Genomic DNA, 18,624 nt, shown 5'->3' with positions numbered 1-18,624 from the left:
TCAGGCTTTCCTCCAGCATGAGTAGCCACATTTTTGATATCAGACAACAATTATGCACAATTTTCATCTTTAGTTTTACAATTTTACCTTGTTTTGTGGTATAATATGCATACATTTTTCCTTTGACATAATAAACAAGTATTGTGCATTGCATTCTGTCATTCTGCAGCTTAACCAGACTTAAAGCCTGAACTCTGCTGTCTTCCTCCTGGTCAACATGTCCCTCTGTTTGTTTGAGTGGAGAGAAACTCCACAAGATGAAATCTGATACTGGAAACAAAATGTCAGACCAGGTACAACCTCAGGCCAATCAGCGGGAAGCTTTACTGGTGTTTACTGGGGCTCTCCCGTCATGGGCCAATCGCAGCCAAATCACGAGTCACCAGCTTCCGTATTGTTGACCTATGACTCTATTCAGTGGGTGGGACTTCACATCTCCTTGGGCCTCTGATTGGTCCGTTTCTATCCTCTCTTGCTTCATGATCTGCAGCGCCACTAAATGGGAAGCAACGACGGCTGCTTAATCTTTCATTGAGAGAAAAGGTGAAAGGCGAGACGAAAACGTTTAAAAATTGCCTTCGGTAAGTATCTTTTAGTTTATGAATGGTTCGAGTGGCTTGTGGTAATTTTTCAGTCCGAACAGCATCGTTATTTGAACGTATTTCCTTCAGTGGTACCGGGTGGCGGAGCTTTTCCTCTGTCATGAGACTGAGGCAGGAGGAGGGACTGATGTAGCATCTTGTTTGTGGAGATGGAGGCCTTCAACTGCTCTGCTGTGGAGATAGCTAGCTGGTTATTCGCTGAAATATTGTATCGTGGTAGTAGTTATGCGTAGCTGTAATTAGCTTAGGTTATTGCAGCTCTGAGTTGAAGCCGGTCCGAACTCGATAGCTTTGCCGCATATTTAATGAATATTCCGGTGTCATGTTTCCCGGCCACCAATGTAAGGAAGACTTAATCGTGACTTACTGCACCAAGTAACCTGCAGTTCTGAAAGGTACAATTCAGTGTATGGAGAGAGCGGTATACCAGACTCCCTTTAAAATATGAACAATTTAATGTCACTTTGAAATGGAGCCATTTATTTGAATGAGTTAACATGAGCCATGTTTGTGTTGCTGTGAATAATTTACTCTTGAATCATACAATAAATGAAAGTTGAATTTATTTTAATGCACTGGAAGGCTTGTGGGAAATACGAGCCTCACGTTTGCTTTTTCCACACCCAACTTTTCAGCATATTAAAGACCAGTGTGTAGTTAGATTGGACACATTGAGCAAACAAACTCATTCTTGGCTGCCAAAGTAAGCACATTGTGTGACCGATGCTATTCAGAGCATAAAACATGCTTTTATCCACTGTGTGTGTGTCATGTGAGGAGAGGAAGGGCTGTCTTTTCAATAGTGGGTATGTGACTATAGGGATAAAAGACAGACTGAGATAAGGTTTCATTGGTGTGACTAAATGACTGTACAAGACAAGTACATTATGTGCATAATAATCCTTAGTAATAGTCACTTTGGCATGTAATTTTAGGTGCAGCTGCGTTATTAATATCTAATTAATGATTGCTGAATTCCATTTAGCTGTTTCAGTTATAGGCATAAACTATTTACAAAGATGCATGTATCCTTCATGATGTCACTCATAGGTTTCATAAACAGTTTTAAATGTCAGTGTAGTGGCTTTGGCTGTCACCGTCTATGGCGGTACCTGACTCTTCCTAAGGAAAAGATTATGTATTTCACATACTCAAGGATCTGAGTGTAGTAAATTTCATCATCTCCCCAGTTCCGTGAAAGTCACAAAATCCACGCAGTGACTATGCTGCAAGGGCAACATTGTCTATGCTTGGTAGGAGTGTACATGCATGGAATACGTGCTGTAGATGCTGACTGACTGACATGTATGATACGGAGTCCTCCAAGCACACTCCTGTCCATAAGGGGATATAATCACACTTACCTCCTGGATAATCCAAAAACTAGCAAATAGGTGGAGCCTGAGTAGAACAGGCCATGCAGACATCTCTGGGACATAAACTGTCCTCTGACTGTACCAACCTGTCTGTAAAAACAGTCACACCCTTAACAAGAAAAGCACTCAGAGAGCACAGTACTCCACCAAGGCTGCTAGGTTGTTGTATGATTTCTGACGGATAAGTCCCGATATGTCCGCAGAGGTCGATTTGTAGCAGGATCGCAATCATATGATCTTCAGTAGGCAGCTGACGTAGCATTCATTTGTTGTCGTAGTTACAGTGACGCCGTGCCGCTATCTCACAATGATACAGAAATTTTTAACAATTCCGTGGATCTAGACTAAAATCCGTGTCACTGCCAAAATCTAATGAGGTGGTCCTTGTGTCATTTCTGACCTTCCCTGAAAATTTCATCCAAATCCATTATCCTGTTTTTGAGTAATGTTGCTAACAAACAGACAAACATACGCCAATCATCACATAACTCTGCTGCGTTCCTTGGTGGAGTAATTATCCATAAATTTAAGTCTTAGTAGAATGTAAGTGGATATTTACATAGAAATCCACCTCCATACAGTTGTCATTAATGGGGAATTTAGCTTAAGAGAACAAACCCATCTTTTGCACCAGATGATGAAGCTGTTTATTTCTGCTGTAAACATGGGCGTCATGACATGGAGGTCTGTGGGGATTGACTTGCTTTTGGTTCCAGCTTCAAGCGGACACTTGAGGAACTGTGGTTTTGCTTTGGCTTCATTTTTCAGCCCCAGAGGTTGTAGCTTAGTTCAAGGGTCTGGTATTGTGCACGCTGCCTCTCTGTCACACTCATGGTTCAGTGGGGCACATAAACAGAACAGAGTCATTGCTAAAGTTAGATGTTGTTTGAATTAACAGAATTTACAATATGTTTTGATCTGGTTTTCTCTTTATATCATTTGCCCCACAGCCTCCAGACAAAATGATCCACAGTCTGTTCCTAGTGAATGCCTCAGGGGATATTTTCCTGGAGAAACACTGGAAAAGCGTGGTCAGCCGCTCAGTGTGCGATTACTTCTTCGAGGCACAGGAACGCGCCACCGAACCTGAGAATGTCCCTCCAGTGATCCCCACACCACATCACTACCTTATCAGTGTGCTCAGGCATCGCATCTACTTTGTAGCGGTCATCCAGAGTGAGGTGCCACCACTCTTTGTCATCGAGTTTCTGCACAGAGTCGTCGACACGTTCCAGGTTGTGCCCCAGTATTTTTCTGTCCATTTTTAGTTTAGTTCAGATACCTGTATCTGACTTTGAATACTCACATGCTGCCTGTGTTCTTTGTTCTCAGGATTATTTTGGAGTATGTACAGAAGCGGCAATCAAAGACAATGTAGTAGTTGTCTATGAACTGCTGGAGGAGATGCTGGACAATGGGTTCCCCCTGGCCACAGAGTCCAACATCCTCAAAGAGCTCATTAAGCCTCCCACAATCCTTCGCACTATGGTCAACACCATCACAGGTCAGTACTTAGCAACAGCCCTTAGCGAAAGTGTCTTGTTGAGTCTAATTTGGACACTTGTTGGACAATGTTTGAGCATTACATCATATAATGTGTGTGTGAAGTGCTGAGCAAATTACTGGTGTTTAGAATATAAGGGTTCCCATACACTGAAGTCACAACAGCTTGAACAGTTAGTAAATGAAATTGTACCGGTATTTATGCTGTGACAAGGCCGTGGGCACGATTCTTGCTTAGACAACTGTTTCTGATTTGCTCCACCTTGCTAGATTTTTGCTTTGGTCTATTATTATTTTTATTTGTTTACAAATAGATAGCACTCAAAAAATCCAGGTAAACAAGTGCCCCATCCTGCAAACACCGAAGCATTTCTAATATCAAAAGCTAAGAAAGAATTACCGTACATTCTGTTAATTTGAACGTTGTTACTACAGTGGGCATTCAGGTATTGTCCTGGACTTTCATTTCAAAGTTATTTGTTTTTAGCTATAATGGTGTGCTTTAAGTGGATTTTGAAACAATGGTCGTACAACATAAAAATGTTTGCCATGGGGTTATTTGTTCATAGATAGAAAGTTAAGATTAAGATGAAATAATAATGTGAGGGTTTAAGTTACAAATGCACCAAATAACATTGTGTAGAACCAGCATCAGCCATTAGTGTGAGCTATGGCATAAAATATAATAGCTGTTGATTTCTGTCTAAATGGACTCCATGTATACACTAACATTCAAAAGACTGTGGTCACTTAGAAATGTCTTTATTTTTGAATGAAAATCTGTTTTTTTCAGTGAAGATAAGATTAATCAGAAATACAGTCTAGACATTGTTAATGTCGTAGAATGACTAGTCTAGCTGGAAACAGCTGATTTTTAATGGAATATCTCCATAGGGGTACAGAGGAACATTTCCAGCAACCATCACTCCTGTGTTCTAATGCTACATTGTGTTAGCTAATGGTGTTGAAAGGCTCATTGATGATTAGAAAACCCTTGTGCAATTATGTTAGCGCATGAAAAAAAGTGTGAGTTTTCATGGAAAACATGAAATTGTCTGGGTGACCCCAAACTTTTGAACAATAGTGTACGTTCTTGCCGTTTAACATTTGGTTAATGTCTGTTGCCTAGGCAGCACCAATGTGGGTGAACAGCTCCCCACAGGCCAGCTGTCAGTGGTACCATGGCGACGCACCGGGGTCAAATACACCAACAATGAAGCCTACTTTGACGTGGTGGAGGAGATTGATGCTATCATTGATAAATCAGGTATTGCTCTGGTACATTTTGACCACTGCTGGTGAAACATTTCACTGTTTGTTTGCATTTAAAAATCCTCTTTTATGAATCGAGTCATATCTAAAATTTTGACAAATGCTGTTAAGTTTGTCAAGAAAATGGCCAATTCAAAACAGTATATGTAATAATAAATAATAATAAATGAGTTATCAGCAACTTTATAGAATAGTTATTAGCATCTACCAGTTTTACTGTTAATTTTTCTGTTAATTTCTTTCCCTGCCTATCAGGATCCACCATTACAGCAGAAATTCAGGGAGTTATTGATGCCTGTGTGAAACTGACAGGCATGCCTGACCTCACTCTCTCTTTTATGGTGAGTTTCTTCTTTTTCACAATTTTTAAGATAAGTAGATATAAATAAATATTGATAAGTACTATAAGTTCTCACCAGGTTTCACCGATGTTTTCTGTCAAGTTAATGTCCTTTGTTATGTTAGTCAAAATGTTTTGGAAAGGGTCTCAACTTGACGTGAAGGTAAAAATTGTGTAAACAACTGGAAATACACAGAAACATGTAAAAAAATTTATGCACATTTTATTTTACTCACCTCCAAATCGTCCTGACCCCCAGAATCCTCGACTGCTGGATGACGTCAGTTTCCACCCATGTGTTCGGTTCAAACGCTGGGAAGCTGAGCGGATCCTGTCTTTCATCCCACCTGATGGAAACTTCCGGTTGCTCTCATATCACGTCAGCTCTCAGAAGTTAGTGCATTTTGATTCAGAATCTGTTCGTGTCACAGTAACGTTAAGACACATACAGGGTGGGCAATCTGAGTGTTTCGTATTCTAGACAATCTAAATTTGATGTATGGCCTGCTTATTGGAGAAATCATACAGATTGCATCATTAAGGGTGCTGTATGTATCTGGTGGACAAATAATAGGTAGCATTAGGTAGCGGACCAATAGCCTGTGAGAGGCGGCAAAATGACAGATACCAATCACCACTTCAAGTCAGAACTTCCAGATTAAAATCAGAGCAAAAATATGATGCAGAGATTAGCTCTGACTTGAAGTGACAACCGTATACATGACTAATCATGTGATCACATGAATTCAGCTTAAATCTGTTAGCACCTGAACCTGCTTTTCATGAGCAGCCTACCAGTATTGGAAGACAAGAGAATCACAAAACATTTGTTAACTGCATGACTCCACTTGCTTGTATGACTGACTCCTGCCGTGTGTTGGTTGATTCTTCTTCAGCCTGGTTGCTATTCCAGTGTATGTCAAGCACAACATCACCTTTCGGGAGGGAAGCTCTCAGGGACGTTTTGATCTGACCCTGGGCCCGAAACAGACCATGGGCAAAGCTGTGGAGTCAGTCTTGGTCAGCAGCCAGCTGCCCCGTGGCGTCCTCAATGCCAACCTGAACCCCTCCCAGGGAACGTACACTTTTGACCCAGTCACAAAGGTACTTAGATGTTGTGTCTGAGTATATTTATGTGCCTAAATGAAGGAGGAAGGGGATTGTACATGACCACTGGAATGTAAAATAATGGCTCAGGGTAGTTTTGTTATAGCCTTAAATTGTTTCAGTTCACACAGATCATCTTGAGGATCAAAAATATCACCATTGTGTTTGGTGTAACCTTTTTTGTATTAGATATTTCATATTGTCATCTTGATGTTTTGTATTTTTTGCAAGTTGTTGTCATGGGATGTTGGCAAGATCAACCCACAGAAGCTTCCGAGTCTGAAAGGCACCATGAGCCTGCAGGCCGGAGCCTCCAAACCGGATGAGAACCCCACCATCAATATCCAGTTCAAGATCCAACAGATGGCCATCTCAGGTACACACACACACACATGTGCAGCCATTTTTTGAGTGTGTGACTTAAAATTGCACCTGGTCACATTCATGTGACTGTATGTTGATCATTAGGCTAAATTGGTTGGTGCAGATAGCAGCTACGTTTGGTCTTGGGAATGAATCCAGAGATACTGACTGAGCCACTGAAGGAAAAAAAAGCACTACATTCAACAACAATGGCTAATGCAGTGTTAGAACTGCAAAATGACATGCACATGAATCATAATAATGATTTTGGGCAACAATTAAATGAACTAAATTGAGCCTCATGCGTAGAAAACTGCACATACAGAAAACAGCCCATGTAGACTAAATCACTCAGGTTCAGCTTGGGTAAATCTGTGAGATTAGAACTCATCATTCACTACAAGTAATTTTTAGTCACACACCATCCTGAGGGGGGTGCGACAAAATCATGTGCTGATGCAACCAACTGAGGAAAGTGGTTGCACTAGTGCTACTGGTGAGAAGATCAGTCCGGAGCACTGACATACCATCCAGTTCAATCCACTCACTTCAACTCCCTCCAGGAATTCCGTAACGTCTTGTACAAATACTTTATTCTAAATTTAAATGTATATATATATATATATATATATATATATATATATATATATAAATAATTTTACCTTGTCTTACAAAACAACAGATTTGTAGTTTTTCTTAACTCTTTTCCCTTCCTCAGCCCCCACACAACAGCTTTCATCATGTAGCAGCTCAGCTGACAACCACCTGACAGTCCCATTGTTTGAGAACAGTGACATAGTGGCCACTAGATGGTGCCAAATGCAACAAATACACCTCCTCACATGACATCAGGAAACACATTTTAGTGTTATTCAGTGTTAAATTCTGATACTCATGTCTACTTACTACTTTTGCATTGTTGAACTAATCTATTTAAATTTATTATTATATGACTTTCTTTAATGATAATCTTGACCGATTTAGTGATTATTCTTATGTAACAAACACTTGCAGCATGTGATTATTCTAAACAGGATTTGAGTTAATATGGAAAGAAATACTTCACTAAAAAAGAAAGTAATCACACCTCATCCAAATGGTAAAATTTTCCAATTTAGTTGTTAACTTAAAAATTTCTTCTGTAAATTCAGGTACTGTAATATGACTTCTGTGTCACTGCATGAAAAAAACAGTAACAGTTGCTTAACTTTGTACAAATAAAGTACAAACAAATGACATTACTGGTTACCATCTTTTGTTTGGAATAAAAAAGAGGGGGGAGTAGGGTAAGAGGCATTTAAAGCACACTGGGCATAATATTTTTTTCATCCAAAAGGGTAAAATTAGTACAAGAAAAGCAACAACAGTCTGGGTTTTTCAGATTTCACCCAGAATATCATCCATCCATCTATCCATCCATCCATTAGCTATACCTGCTTTATTGTGTAGAGATTTGCAGGGGGCTGGAGCTAATCCCAGCTGACATTGAGAAAGACACGGGGTATATCCTGGAAAGGTCATCAGTCAATTGCAGGGCAAACACAGAGACAGACAAACGTTCACATTCACACTCACCTGGGGCCAATTTAGAATCACCATTTAGGCTTCCATGCATGTCTTTGGTGTGTGGGAGGAAGCCGAAGCACCTGGAGGAAACCCATGCAAACTCCACACAGAAAGGCCCCAGCTGACCAGCAGATCCGAACCCACAGCCTGTTTGATGTGAGGCGACTGTGCTAACCATTGTACCACTGTACCTCCTACAATTAATGTATACACTACCGTTCAAAAGTTTGGGGTCACCTAGACAACTTCATGTTTTCCATGAAAACTCACACTTTTATTCATGTGCTAACATAATTGCACAAGGGTTTTCTAATCATCAATGAGCCTTTCAACACCATTAGCTAACACAATGTAGCATTAGAACACAGGAGTGATGGTTGCTGGAAATGTTCCTCTGTACACCTATGGAGATATTCCATTAAAAATCAGCTGTTTCCAGCTAGAATAGTCATTTACCATATTAACAATGTCTAGACTGTATTTCTGATTCATTTAATGTTTTCTTCAGTGTAAAAAAAAAAAATGCTTTTCTTTCAAAAATAAGGTCATCATCCTCCAACATTCCACCCACATGATGGTGTCTGTTCTTATACAGTAACACAAGTTAAGGTATCAATAATTTATTAATATTTGTGTCCTTCAACAGGGCTGAAGGTGAATCGTCTGGACATGTATGGTGAAAAGTATAAACCTTTCAAAGGAATCAAGTACATGACCAAGGCTGGCAAGTTCCAGGTCCGGACATAAAGACTACTGCTCTGTGAACGCCGGACCAAACCACCACAAGACTGAGGGGGGGATGTGATGGGGGAAGGGGAGTAGGTATATTCCCTATGTATATGCATTTATCTATGAAGGTATACCTACATGAATTGGAGGTTCCTTGTAGCAGCTAAGAGTGGACCATTGCACATAGAAGTGAAATCTCTGTTGTCAACTGGTTAGAGCTCTGACTGAGTCTGAAGAGTTTGAACTAAGTGTCCTAAAACATTTCCATCTCTGTCCAAGTTGAACCCAGACCAATTACAAAATATATTTCTCCTCATATTGACTCTTCACAGCTGTTTCACAAAGAGTTCAATCAAACCAGACCTGAGCATTTCCATGAGAACTTTGTACCAGTCTGTGTCAATTCAGGCTCCATTGAGTTTAAACATTCATTTCAAACTCTCAAAAACAACCTATCAGTCACAATCTAATTCTGATTCATGTCCTTCACCTTTCCACACAATATTTAATTTTCTATGTCATTTTTGTCTGGAGAGGTGTGTGTGGATTGCTGGATCAGACAGATATTACACCAACAGAGCTTCTCTGATAATAGTGACATCATGAGCTGTATAGTTCTATCATCTTAATGGACCTCTGCAAGGTAAAACAACAGCATTGTCTGACTGGTAGCACATTAAAGTCACCCCAACTAAATATGCTCCTAAATGATATAGAAGAAGCTCCTACAGTGAAGGTCTGTGCTCCAAAGAATGCACATTGTTAACTGCAAGTGAACATTTATTGTTTCCTGTCCTTCTGTCCAGTTTTTCTGATTCCTTTTCCAGCACTGTGTTTCATGTACTTTCTGTTTGCTCTTCTGTTTTTCTCTTTTCTTGTGCTCTTCTTCTCTGCGTTGAAATAATGTGATGATTTTGTCTGCAACACTGGAGTCAGCACGCTGACATGTGACAAAGTGACACTGGAGCCGTCCTCAAACATGCACTTTTACATCTGCTGGTACTAACTTTTCTTTTCTTGCACGTAAGATGGATGTAGAGAGACTGAAGCTGTTTGAGCTTTTTATCACCATGAAGGTAGGCTGAAAGAAATTCAGGAACATGTTTGCCTGTATTGCTCAACTTTTATTATAATTTATTAAAGAAAAAGGATAATTTGCTAAAGTAAATCCATGTTCGTAAAAGCTTTAACCGAACCTTGTTCTTTAATGTGAGATTCTGAAATATTGATGTTCAACACTGTGGTCAGAATCATCCAGAAAGGTTTTCTCAGGGCATCGCAGCCCCCACAGTGAGAGAAACTTTCTAATGTGCATTTTTAGTAGCGATTTGCATACATCATGTAAACGTAAAATGATGAATGTCGTCATGGCAACTGAGCTGCTCTGGATAAACCAGTACAAGAGAGATAAAGTGATACATTCATGCCTCCGGGTCTCTGCTGAAATCAGCCCACATCATACTCTGCTCTTTAACAGTTGGCATCAAGCTTCATGGTTGCTATAAGGATATTGAGGCGTAAACAGCTGAAAATAAAACGATTATATGAAACTATGTATTAAGGTGTAACGGCGAGGTACCTCAGAAGAAGTGTTGACGGTTTGCGTTTTGTGTTTACAACCTTTTTGTGTTTGTTAACAGCCTCCAATGGAGTGTCACAATGGTGAAAAAAATAAAGATTCAATGTGTTATAACTAAGTGATGACACTAGTTATTAAATGTGTGTAATGTTGTGGTGAAGGTTGTGTTGTGAGTCATAAGGTTCTTTGGAATGATTACTTCTATGAATTTTAATTCTTCATTTTTCAACAGATTATAAAGCCACATTTCCGGATGAAGCTTCATAATATGATTTTAATGTGTGTTTTGCAGTGTTTTGACCACAGACAGTCAGTTTGTACTTTGAGCCTATTGCCATGGAATTTATGTCAAAGTATGTCTAGTCAGGGTGAGATACTTTATCACAGATGAAGCACAAATCTTACAGGTACAGATAAGGCCCAGGGCCTCATTTATAAAACATTGTGTAGGCTCCACACTAAAAGTTTGACTACGCCGAAAATCTGAAATAGGTGTACGCCAAAAAATATTCTGATTTTTAAAACTGTGCCTACGCACAGCTGCACGCAATTTCCCATTTATAAATCACACTCCAGCTGGAAGATTGCGCAGGTGGATCCACCTCACATCCTGCCCACGACACACCCACATTTTACCATGAATGGTCAATGCAAAGTAACTCATGAATGTATTTGCATATAAATAAGCTGCTGATCCATGGCATTTTATGCTCAGTCATAGTAGAAAAAAGAAAACGAAATTTTTCGGAGACCGAGATAGAGGTGCTTTTGGATGAGGTGGAGGCCAGGAAGAGTATTTTGTTTGGTGGTCATAGTAGTGGCATCACTAACAAAAGAAAAGGCACTGAGTGGCAGCAAGTTGTCACCTCTGTCAACAGTGAGTGCCACAGAGAGAACTGTGGCAGAGGTGAAAAAGAAGTGGTCTGATTTGAAGGTGGAGGCCAAGAAGAGAGTGACATGCCATCGCCAAAGCACGTCTGCTACAGGTGGAGGTAGAGGAAAACCCGAGCCCACACCTCTGGACAGCAGGATAGCATCCATCCTCGGGACGGCCAGCGGGTGTGGAATCGTGTCAGAGAAGGAAGGAGACACCGATTTGGCAGAGCCCACAGAGGAGACCGGTAAAGTACAGTTTTATCTGTTTATTAAATGTATTAAATATTTAAATGGACTTGTAAAAAGGCAGTGGACTTATGCTTTTTGTCCTCCGTCACTCTAGAGTTGGAAACGCTGGCTGACGAGGAGGTTCCGACCACAGCGTGTCCTGTCACCGTGGATGAGGCCTGGCTGTCCCCAGTACATCCTGAGACCATGGCACACCTAGAAGTGGTCGGATCCTGACAGACAGAGTCCTACAATCACAAAGGGACACCATCTGTGCCATAAATGAAGTGCGGGATGAGCTCCAGCAAATACGCACAGTAATGAACAACATGTGTGAGGTCCTGTCTGACATTGCCGCCTCTATTAAAGATCTTGTTAAAAAAATGAAACTTACTTTCGGTCTTATTGTAAACGCTGCATAACACCATCTCGGAGCCTTGCTCCGTGTTGGAAATCCTCATGTCGGGTAGGTGGTTGTGGGTCGGGGTCCTCGTGGTGTGGGAGAGGGAGGCCAGGTGGGAGGGGAATGGCATTCCTCAGAGCGACATTGTGTAGAACTCCACAAGCCCGAATGATTTTACACACCTTCTTGGGGTGATATAACAGTCTGCCCCCTGAGGCATCCAAAACCCTCCACCGACCTTTGAGGAGGCCGATGGCTCACTCCACAATCGAGCGCGCACGAGAGTGTGTCACATTAAAAGCTCCTCCTCTGCGCTCTGCGGGTTAGTGAAAGGGGTGAGAAGTCAGTGTCTGAGGGGGTAGCCACTGTCACCTGCAAGGTATAACAGAAGAGTAAATAAATACTCAGCTTTAATGGGTACAATCGCTACAATGGTGTTCATGTAGCTACTTACCCAGGAGCCAGCCATCCCGTGCAGCGCCGGCCTGCAGTCTTTTCCCTACACTGCTGTGTGTCAGGATGAATGAGTCATGTGTTGACCCAGGCCACCGTGCCACTAAATTTGTTATGATCATGTCCGATGTACAAATTATTTGTACATTGATTGAATGTACATTTTTTCGGTTCACATAGACAAATTCATTTTCACTCGGAGCCCTTATAGCAACATGAGTGCAGTCAATTGCGCCGATTACATGTGGAAAACCGGACATTGCTGCAAATTGCCGTTTAGTGTTGGCCTGTTCACCCACAGTGTAAGGAAACCGGATGTATCGACTAGTCATGTTTATAATGCCATCCAAAACAGCTGGCATTATTGCGCTGAGGGATGGTTGTGATATCCCAGACCTAAAGGACATCATTTAACTGTATATCAGACCCAAAGGGGATTTAGACAAAAAATGTAACCTTATATATTCTTCATATAAAACACATAACTGTCGGCCAATTCCCGCTGGAAGGAGCCGATCGCCAGAAACCCCAGAGTGGTCAGCACCTGTGTCTGTACCGGGATGGCGTGGTTTCGGCGGGTGGGTCGGTCTAAGACAGGGCCCAATTCAGCACATAGATCCAAGAGCACTGCTCTAGGGAATCTAAATCGGCTTATTAACCAGTCATCATCTTGGGCCAGGATATCTCCGTGGTCCCTAAAAACTCTTTCCATTCTTATCTTGCCATTTATGTGATCTTCCAGCAATGCCAACGCATCCATTGTGCCACATTACGCATGGCTGCCACCCGCTATTTATCCGCTTGGTCAGCAATTGGACTGATTGTTACATGTCCTGTCTCAATTAGTAATAAATCAGTGCCATCCACCGCTCTATATCATTTGAAGATTGAAGTTTGATATATGAACACAGTTCTACAAATACAGTCGTAGGTCGAATGGCGCACTATAGGAACATCTATAACAATGGGGGGTTTATGATTATCCGGCTCTACAAGTCTAATATGTGATGACAATAAAGGTTTGAGATCAATCTGGCTTCAATTCACCACCTCACCGTCTGGCACTGCCGTTCCCTCTGTCTCCAAAATGTCCCTAAGCAAGCATCAATGTTGGCGCACCGGTGCGCATATTCTCACGCCAAGTTTATTTTTATAAATCACAACCTTTGCGTTGGACGTGGTGTACGTAACTTTCTAGCTCTGTTTTGTGCGTAAGCAAGCTTTATAAATGAGGCCCCAGATCATTTATACTTGTGCCATATTTTCATTTTCAGAGAATTTTTTGTTTGACCAATAGGTTCCTCCGGTTGGAAACTACAGACACAAAAGGCATGAGATGGTAAGACGCTGTGTTAAAGACGTTAAGGAACAATTTCTATACTGTTTATTACGTTTTTATGAATCAAGTCATATCTAAAAGTATTCTTCTCAGTAATTACAATTACCACCTTTATTTGTCACCAAATTCATCAAAAAAGTTTATATAATTACAAATCATCTTCTGTACTGGGATTTGAAGCACTTCTTTTGTGTGATGATCTTCATGTATTTGAGGTTGGAAAGCTTCCTCTGCATCACTCTGATCTTTAGTTACCTCCACAGATTCTGGATGAGATGCAGGTCTGGACTCCTGAACACCTCAGCTCTATGTTTCAGATCATTATCTTATGGAAAGCTCCAGCGCTGCCCAGAGGGAAGTTTCTCTGCACATCGCCTTGTGTTTTCCTCCTGAATCTTAATTATGAGCTAAACTGTAGTGGCACAGCTTGGTACCCTCAACTGAGAGTTCACTTCTACACAGCATTAGACAGACATAAAATTGTACTGTGAAGTTATTGTAGTCAAAGTCAACGCAGACTTTACTGTTAATATCTCTACATATGCAGTAGATACATCCATCCATTGTCTATACGCTGCTTAATCCTCATTAGGGTCATGGGGGGGCTGGAGTCTATCCCAGCTGACTTAGGATGAAGGCAGGGGACACCCTAGACAGGTCACCAGTCTATCACAGGACTACATATAGAGACAAACAATCACACTCACATTCACACCTATGGACAATTTAGAGTTACCAATTAACCTCAGCATGTTTTTGGACTGTGGGAGGAAGCTGGAGTAACTGGAGAAAACCCACGCATTCACGGGGAGAACATACAAATTCCACCCAGAAAGAGCCCGAACCAGGGATCTTCTAGCTGCAAGGTGACAGTGCTAACCACTGAGCTACTGTGCAGCCCTGCAGAAGATACAGAGAAATTGAAATGCTGTTTCTCAGAATGTACAGAATAAAAAATAAAAATCTATATAAGCAATATAATACAAGATATACACTACCGGGGTCACCCAGACAATTTCATGTTTTCCATGAAAACTCACACTTTTATTCATGTGCTAACATAATTGCACAAGGGTTTTCTAATCATCAATTATCCTTTCAACACCATTAGCTAACACAATGTAGCATTAGAACACAGGAGTGATGGTTGCTGGAAATGTTCCTCTGTATCCCTATGTAGATTTCCATTAAAAATCAGCCGTTTCCAGCTAAAATGGTCTTTTACCACATTAACAATGTCTACACTGTATTTGTAATTAATTTAATGGTATTTTCATTGGAAAAAACTTTTTCTTTCAAAAATAAGGACATTTCTAAGTGACCAAGCTTTTGAATGGTAGTGTAAATACAGTACAAATAGTACAGGTGTGCATATTTGGATATGTTTTAATAGAAGAGTGAAACAAAAAAGGAGTTCTGACTCAAATAAATAATGCAGTTGTAAGGTATTTTTTTTAAATCGGACTTCTTTTATTTTTATTTTTTCTACCTACACTTCTCATTTTTCCCCTGAATGATCTCTTGGTTTAAACTCCACTGCTGCAGCCAAGCCTTATGTGGACAAAAACAAAGACTCTCAACTGCGTGTACATAGGCTGAGCTCTGTCAGCCAGGGGCCGCTGCTGGCCCTCCTCCAATCGGAGGAATGCAAATCCATCCAGGAGGACTTCAGACTTTTCAAAGCTCCTCATCTCTGTCGTGACGTCACAGCATCTGGTTTAAACCCCTTTCATTACATCACGCTTTTTGCAGCCCCACTTTTTTTGGTTTCCAATCGGAAACACCACTCAAGCTCTCACTGGGGAAACCATAAGGGACCATTTCAGATCACCTTTGATGACTTCACCTCTTGCCTGAGAACCGTCCCGTCCCAACATTGTGACGTCAGCCATGCCCCTGGCTCCAGCAGCAGGACTCCACTCCATAACTTACTGATGGCTGTAACCCTCCCAATCATTCTACCTTTTCCCCTCTCTCTCCCCAGCGACCAGACAGAGCAGGGTTAAGTCAGAGTTATGTCATTAGGCTCCAACTTTAGCCTCTCCTCTTATTGCACAAGATTGTTTTTCAGTGGGAAAAAAAAACAAAAAATAAAAAAAAATCTGCCGTATTTTTAAATTCCAAGGAAAACTTTTTTTTAACTTTGAAATTTTGCCCTTTTATCTTCATTTTGCAAACGTTTTAAAGGCTGGCGTGAAGAGGAATATCGCGGCAGTAGGTGGTAGGTTGTCACTTATTATTTTGAATATTGTGGGTTTTTTGTAGTTTGCAGACATGCATGATGTGAAGTTTCAGAGCGGCTTTAGTTGCTAATTTATGAATACATATATATATATATATATATATGTATATATACACAAAAGTTTGGGGTCACCCAGACAATTTCATATTTTCCATGAAAACTCACACTTTTATTCATGTGCTAGCATAATTGCACAAGGGTTTTTTAATCATCAATTAGCCTTTCAACACCATTGTAGCATTAGAACACAGGAGTGATGGTTGCTGGAAATGTTCCTCTGTACCCCAATCTAGATATTCCATTAAAAATCAGCCGTTTCCAGCTAGAATGGTCATTTAGCACGTTAACAATATCTACACTGTATTTCTGGTTCATTTAATGTTATCTTCATCGAAAAAAAACTGCTTGTCTTTCAAAAATAAAGACATTTCTAAATAACCCGAAATTTGTAAACGGTAGTGTACATATGTGCTAATTATTTATGACGCAATTAATGTTTTTGCTAATAAAAATGGGAGGAATATTTGGGACTATTTGAGTTGCAGGATAATCGCTGATCGCAGGTTCTGACCTCTGTAACTGCTTGACGCGGTCACGTGGTTGTAAATTGAAATGTGTATTCACAAGGTGCTGTTTTTGTCACCCTCAGTAATTAGCCGCGTGGCCTCACTAACAGCCTGTAGTGTTGTGTTTATCCCGCCCTGATAACAGCCTTATCCTAATGTAAATCTGAGGATGTCTGTTAGTTTATCTGATGGCTTTGATCAGTGCTGCTGGCCAGGCTCCCTGCAGCGAGCACACGTGGACCTACAGTAACAGTAGAGGGGCTCATTACTCATTACTGACTGACAGTTAGCCGAATGAACACCGATTCATCCAGGTGTTAAATAGCCCCAGGACAACGCTGCTGCGGGCGGCCTCACCTGTTAAGTCAGCGTTTTTAACTTAAACTCCGTATTTTATTCTCTGTATTTATTATCAGCTGCTTACCTAATGTTATTACAGTCAACTGAGTGGTGAAGTGTGCTACTGTTGTTATAATGTGGTTACATTTACATATTGTTTAGGTAACTGCACTATCACGTTAGTTTTCGCTACACAGTCAACAGGTTTAGTAGCTTTTTTTTTAGCAACTTCATTACAAATACCTTCAACGAAGAGCCACATGGAGCCCCATTCGGTGAGTTTTCATCACAAACTAAGATTTAGTTTTGGATAGCTAAACTTTAAATTTCAGTTAGCTACATTATTAGCTACAAAAATAATTAGCAATTATGCAACAATGCTGTATGGGGTTACGGTTAGCACGCTAACAACGCTGCATGCTAGTGGAAAGTTTAAATTTAGTCTTCTGTAAACTGCTACATTTAGGTGTACATATTTAAATGGAGTAACCAGTTCGTTTGTTTCCCTTATAGGAGCCAAGTCATTTGCAATTGAGTGTTTCTTTTATTTATATTTTATCTGGTATTTGGTGCTGTGCTAACAACCACAAGGACAAGAAATGTTTACTTTAGTCATAATTTTTTTTTTTGCCAACCTGTAGGCCACTGCCTAACTATAACTATTCAAAATTTTAAAACAAAATGACATCTTTCAACAAAAACATTAAAATGTTTCTTTTTTACATTGTGAACATGTCCACATGGTGTTTTTTTAAAGAAAAGACATAATTTATGAAATATGCAGTCAACACCATGGCTGAGTAAACACAGATTCTGCCTCCCAGGCTTTCATACGTAACAAATCTAAGGAACTGATCCTGTCAGCTTGCGGAGTGGGACTTTATGTGTCATTATTATTCTTCAGAATCAGTTTCCGGTTCAAACATGCATGGCGGAATTACTCCAATAGTAGAACTTTAATTGTGTAGAGTAGAATAGTTTCACAGTCTTGGAGCAGAGTTGTAGGTAAGCTGGAGTGCTCCAGCTGCAGCAAATGGGGAGGGGTAAGTGGAGGAAGAGGCAGGAACTTCATAGATCTACACAGCAATGGTTTGAAGTTATATCTAAGGCAGGAAGTGTTTATTTTAATAGAAAATGGAGAAACCTCTACTACATGTGTAACTTTAATACACAGAGATAGGTTTCAACAATTTAAGAGGGATTTTCATCCAAATGAATGCACAAGCCAATTTGGTAGTCTCATTCAAATTAGCATGAATAGCTTTTACCCTTCACTTCAGTTAAATACACAAAAAACTATAATGCATTTAAAAACACACACACACACACACACACACACACACACACACACACACACACACACACACACACACACACACACACACACACACACACACACACACACACACACACACACACACACACACACACACACATTCAGTACAGACTGAGACCAGGCAGTGGCAAAGAAACTCTGGATTTTTTCACCACAATTCACTTTACTGACGGTTGACTGGAGTGTGCGACCACGAGACAAAGAGGACTGTCCCAGGCATCAACTTATCACCCTCCTCTTCTTTCATTCAGGGGGACTTCAGCCCCCCTGTCCATGTGGGGTCTGCCATTAAAACACAATATCTCCTTAAACTGCTCACATAGGCCAGTGTGGTTGTGGGCCAACTGGATGCACAGCCCTGACAGCTGTTTTTACAAACCAGACATATCCAGACAGTAGTCAGGG

At 40.7% G+C, this 18,624-nt stretch overlaps 1 protein-coding gene across 1 annotated transcript; it reads left to right on the top strand.

Moving 5' to 3' along the window:
• The first annotated feature begins 453 nt into the window (after positions 1–453).
• On the top strand, positions 454–10,555 carry ap3m2 (adaptor related protein complex 3 subunit mu 2). Its single transcript, XM_023275862.3, has 9 exons — positions 454–581; positions 2,929–3,213; positions 3,311–3,482; positions 4,611–4,748; positions 5,009–5,094; positions 5,353–5,486; positions 5,990–6,197; positions 6,432–6,576; positions 8,776–10,555. The coding sequence occupies exons 2-9, from the start codon at positions 2,941–2,943 to the stop codon at positions 8,874–8,876; spliced, it is 1,257 nt and encodes a 418-aa protein (XP_023131630.1). The 5' UTR covers positions 454–581; positions 2,929–2,940; the 3' UTR covers positions 8,877–10,555.
• Positions 10,556–18,624: the final 8,069 nt, after the last annotated feature.

The sequence above is a fragment of the Amphiprion ocellaris genome, chromosome 6 (assembly GCF_022539595.1).
Source record: "Amphiprion ocellaris isolate individual 3 ecotype Okinawa chromosome 6, ASM2253959v1, whole genome shotgun sequence".
Taxonomy (NCBI): Eukaryota; Metazoa; Chordata; class Actinopteri; family Pomacentridae; genus Amphiprion; species Amphiprion ocellaris.
The sequence above is the reverse complement of the archived record's forward strand: the minus strand, read 5'-3'. Positions and strand labels throughout refer to the sequence as shown.

Coding starts and splice junctions, on each gene's coding strand:
- ap3m2 (XM_023275862.3), top strand. CDS start 2,941: ATGATCCACAGTCTGTTCCTAGTGAATGCCTCAGGGGATATTTTCCTG. Junction 3,214..3,310: donor GAGTCGTCGACACGTTCCAG/GTTGTGCCCCAG, acceptor CTTTGTTCTCAG/GATTATTTTGGAGTATGTAC. Junction 6,198..6,431: donor CTTTTGACCCAGTCACAAAG/GTACTTAGATGT, acceptor ATTTTTTGCAAG/TTGTTGTCATGGGATGTTGG.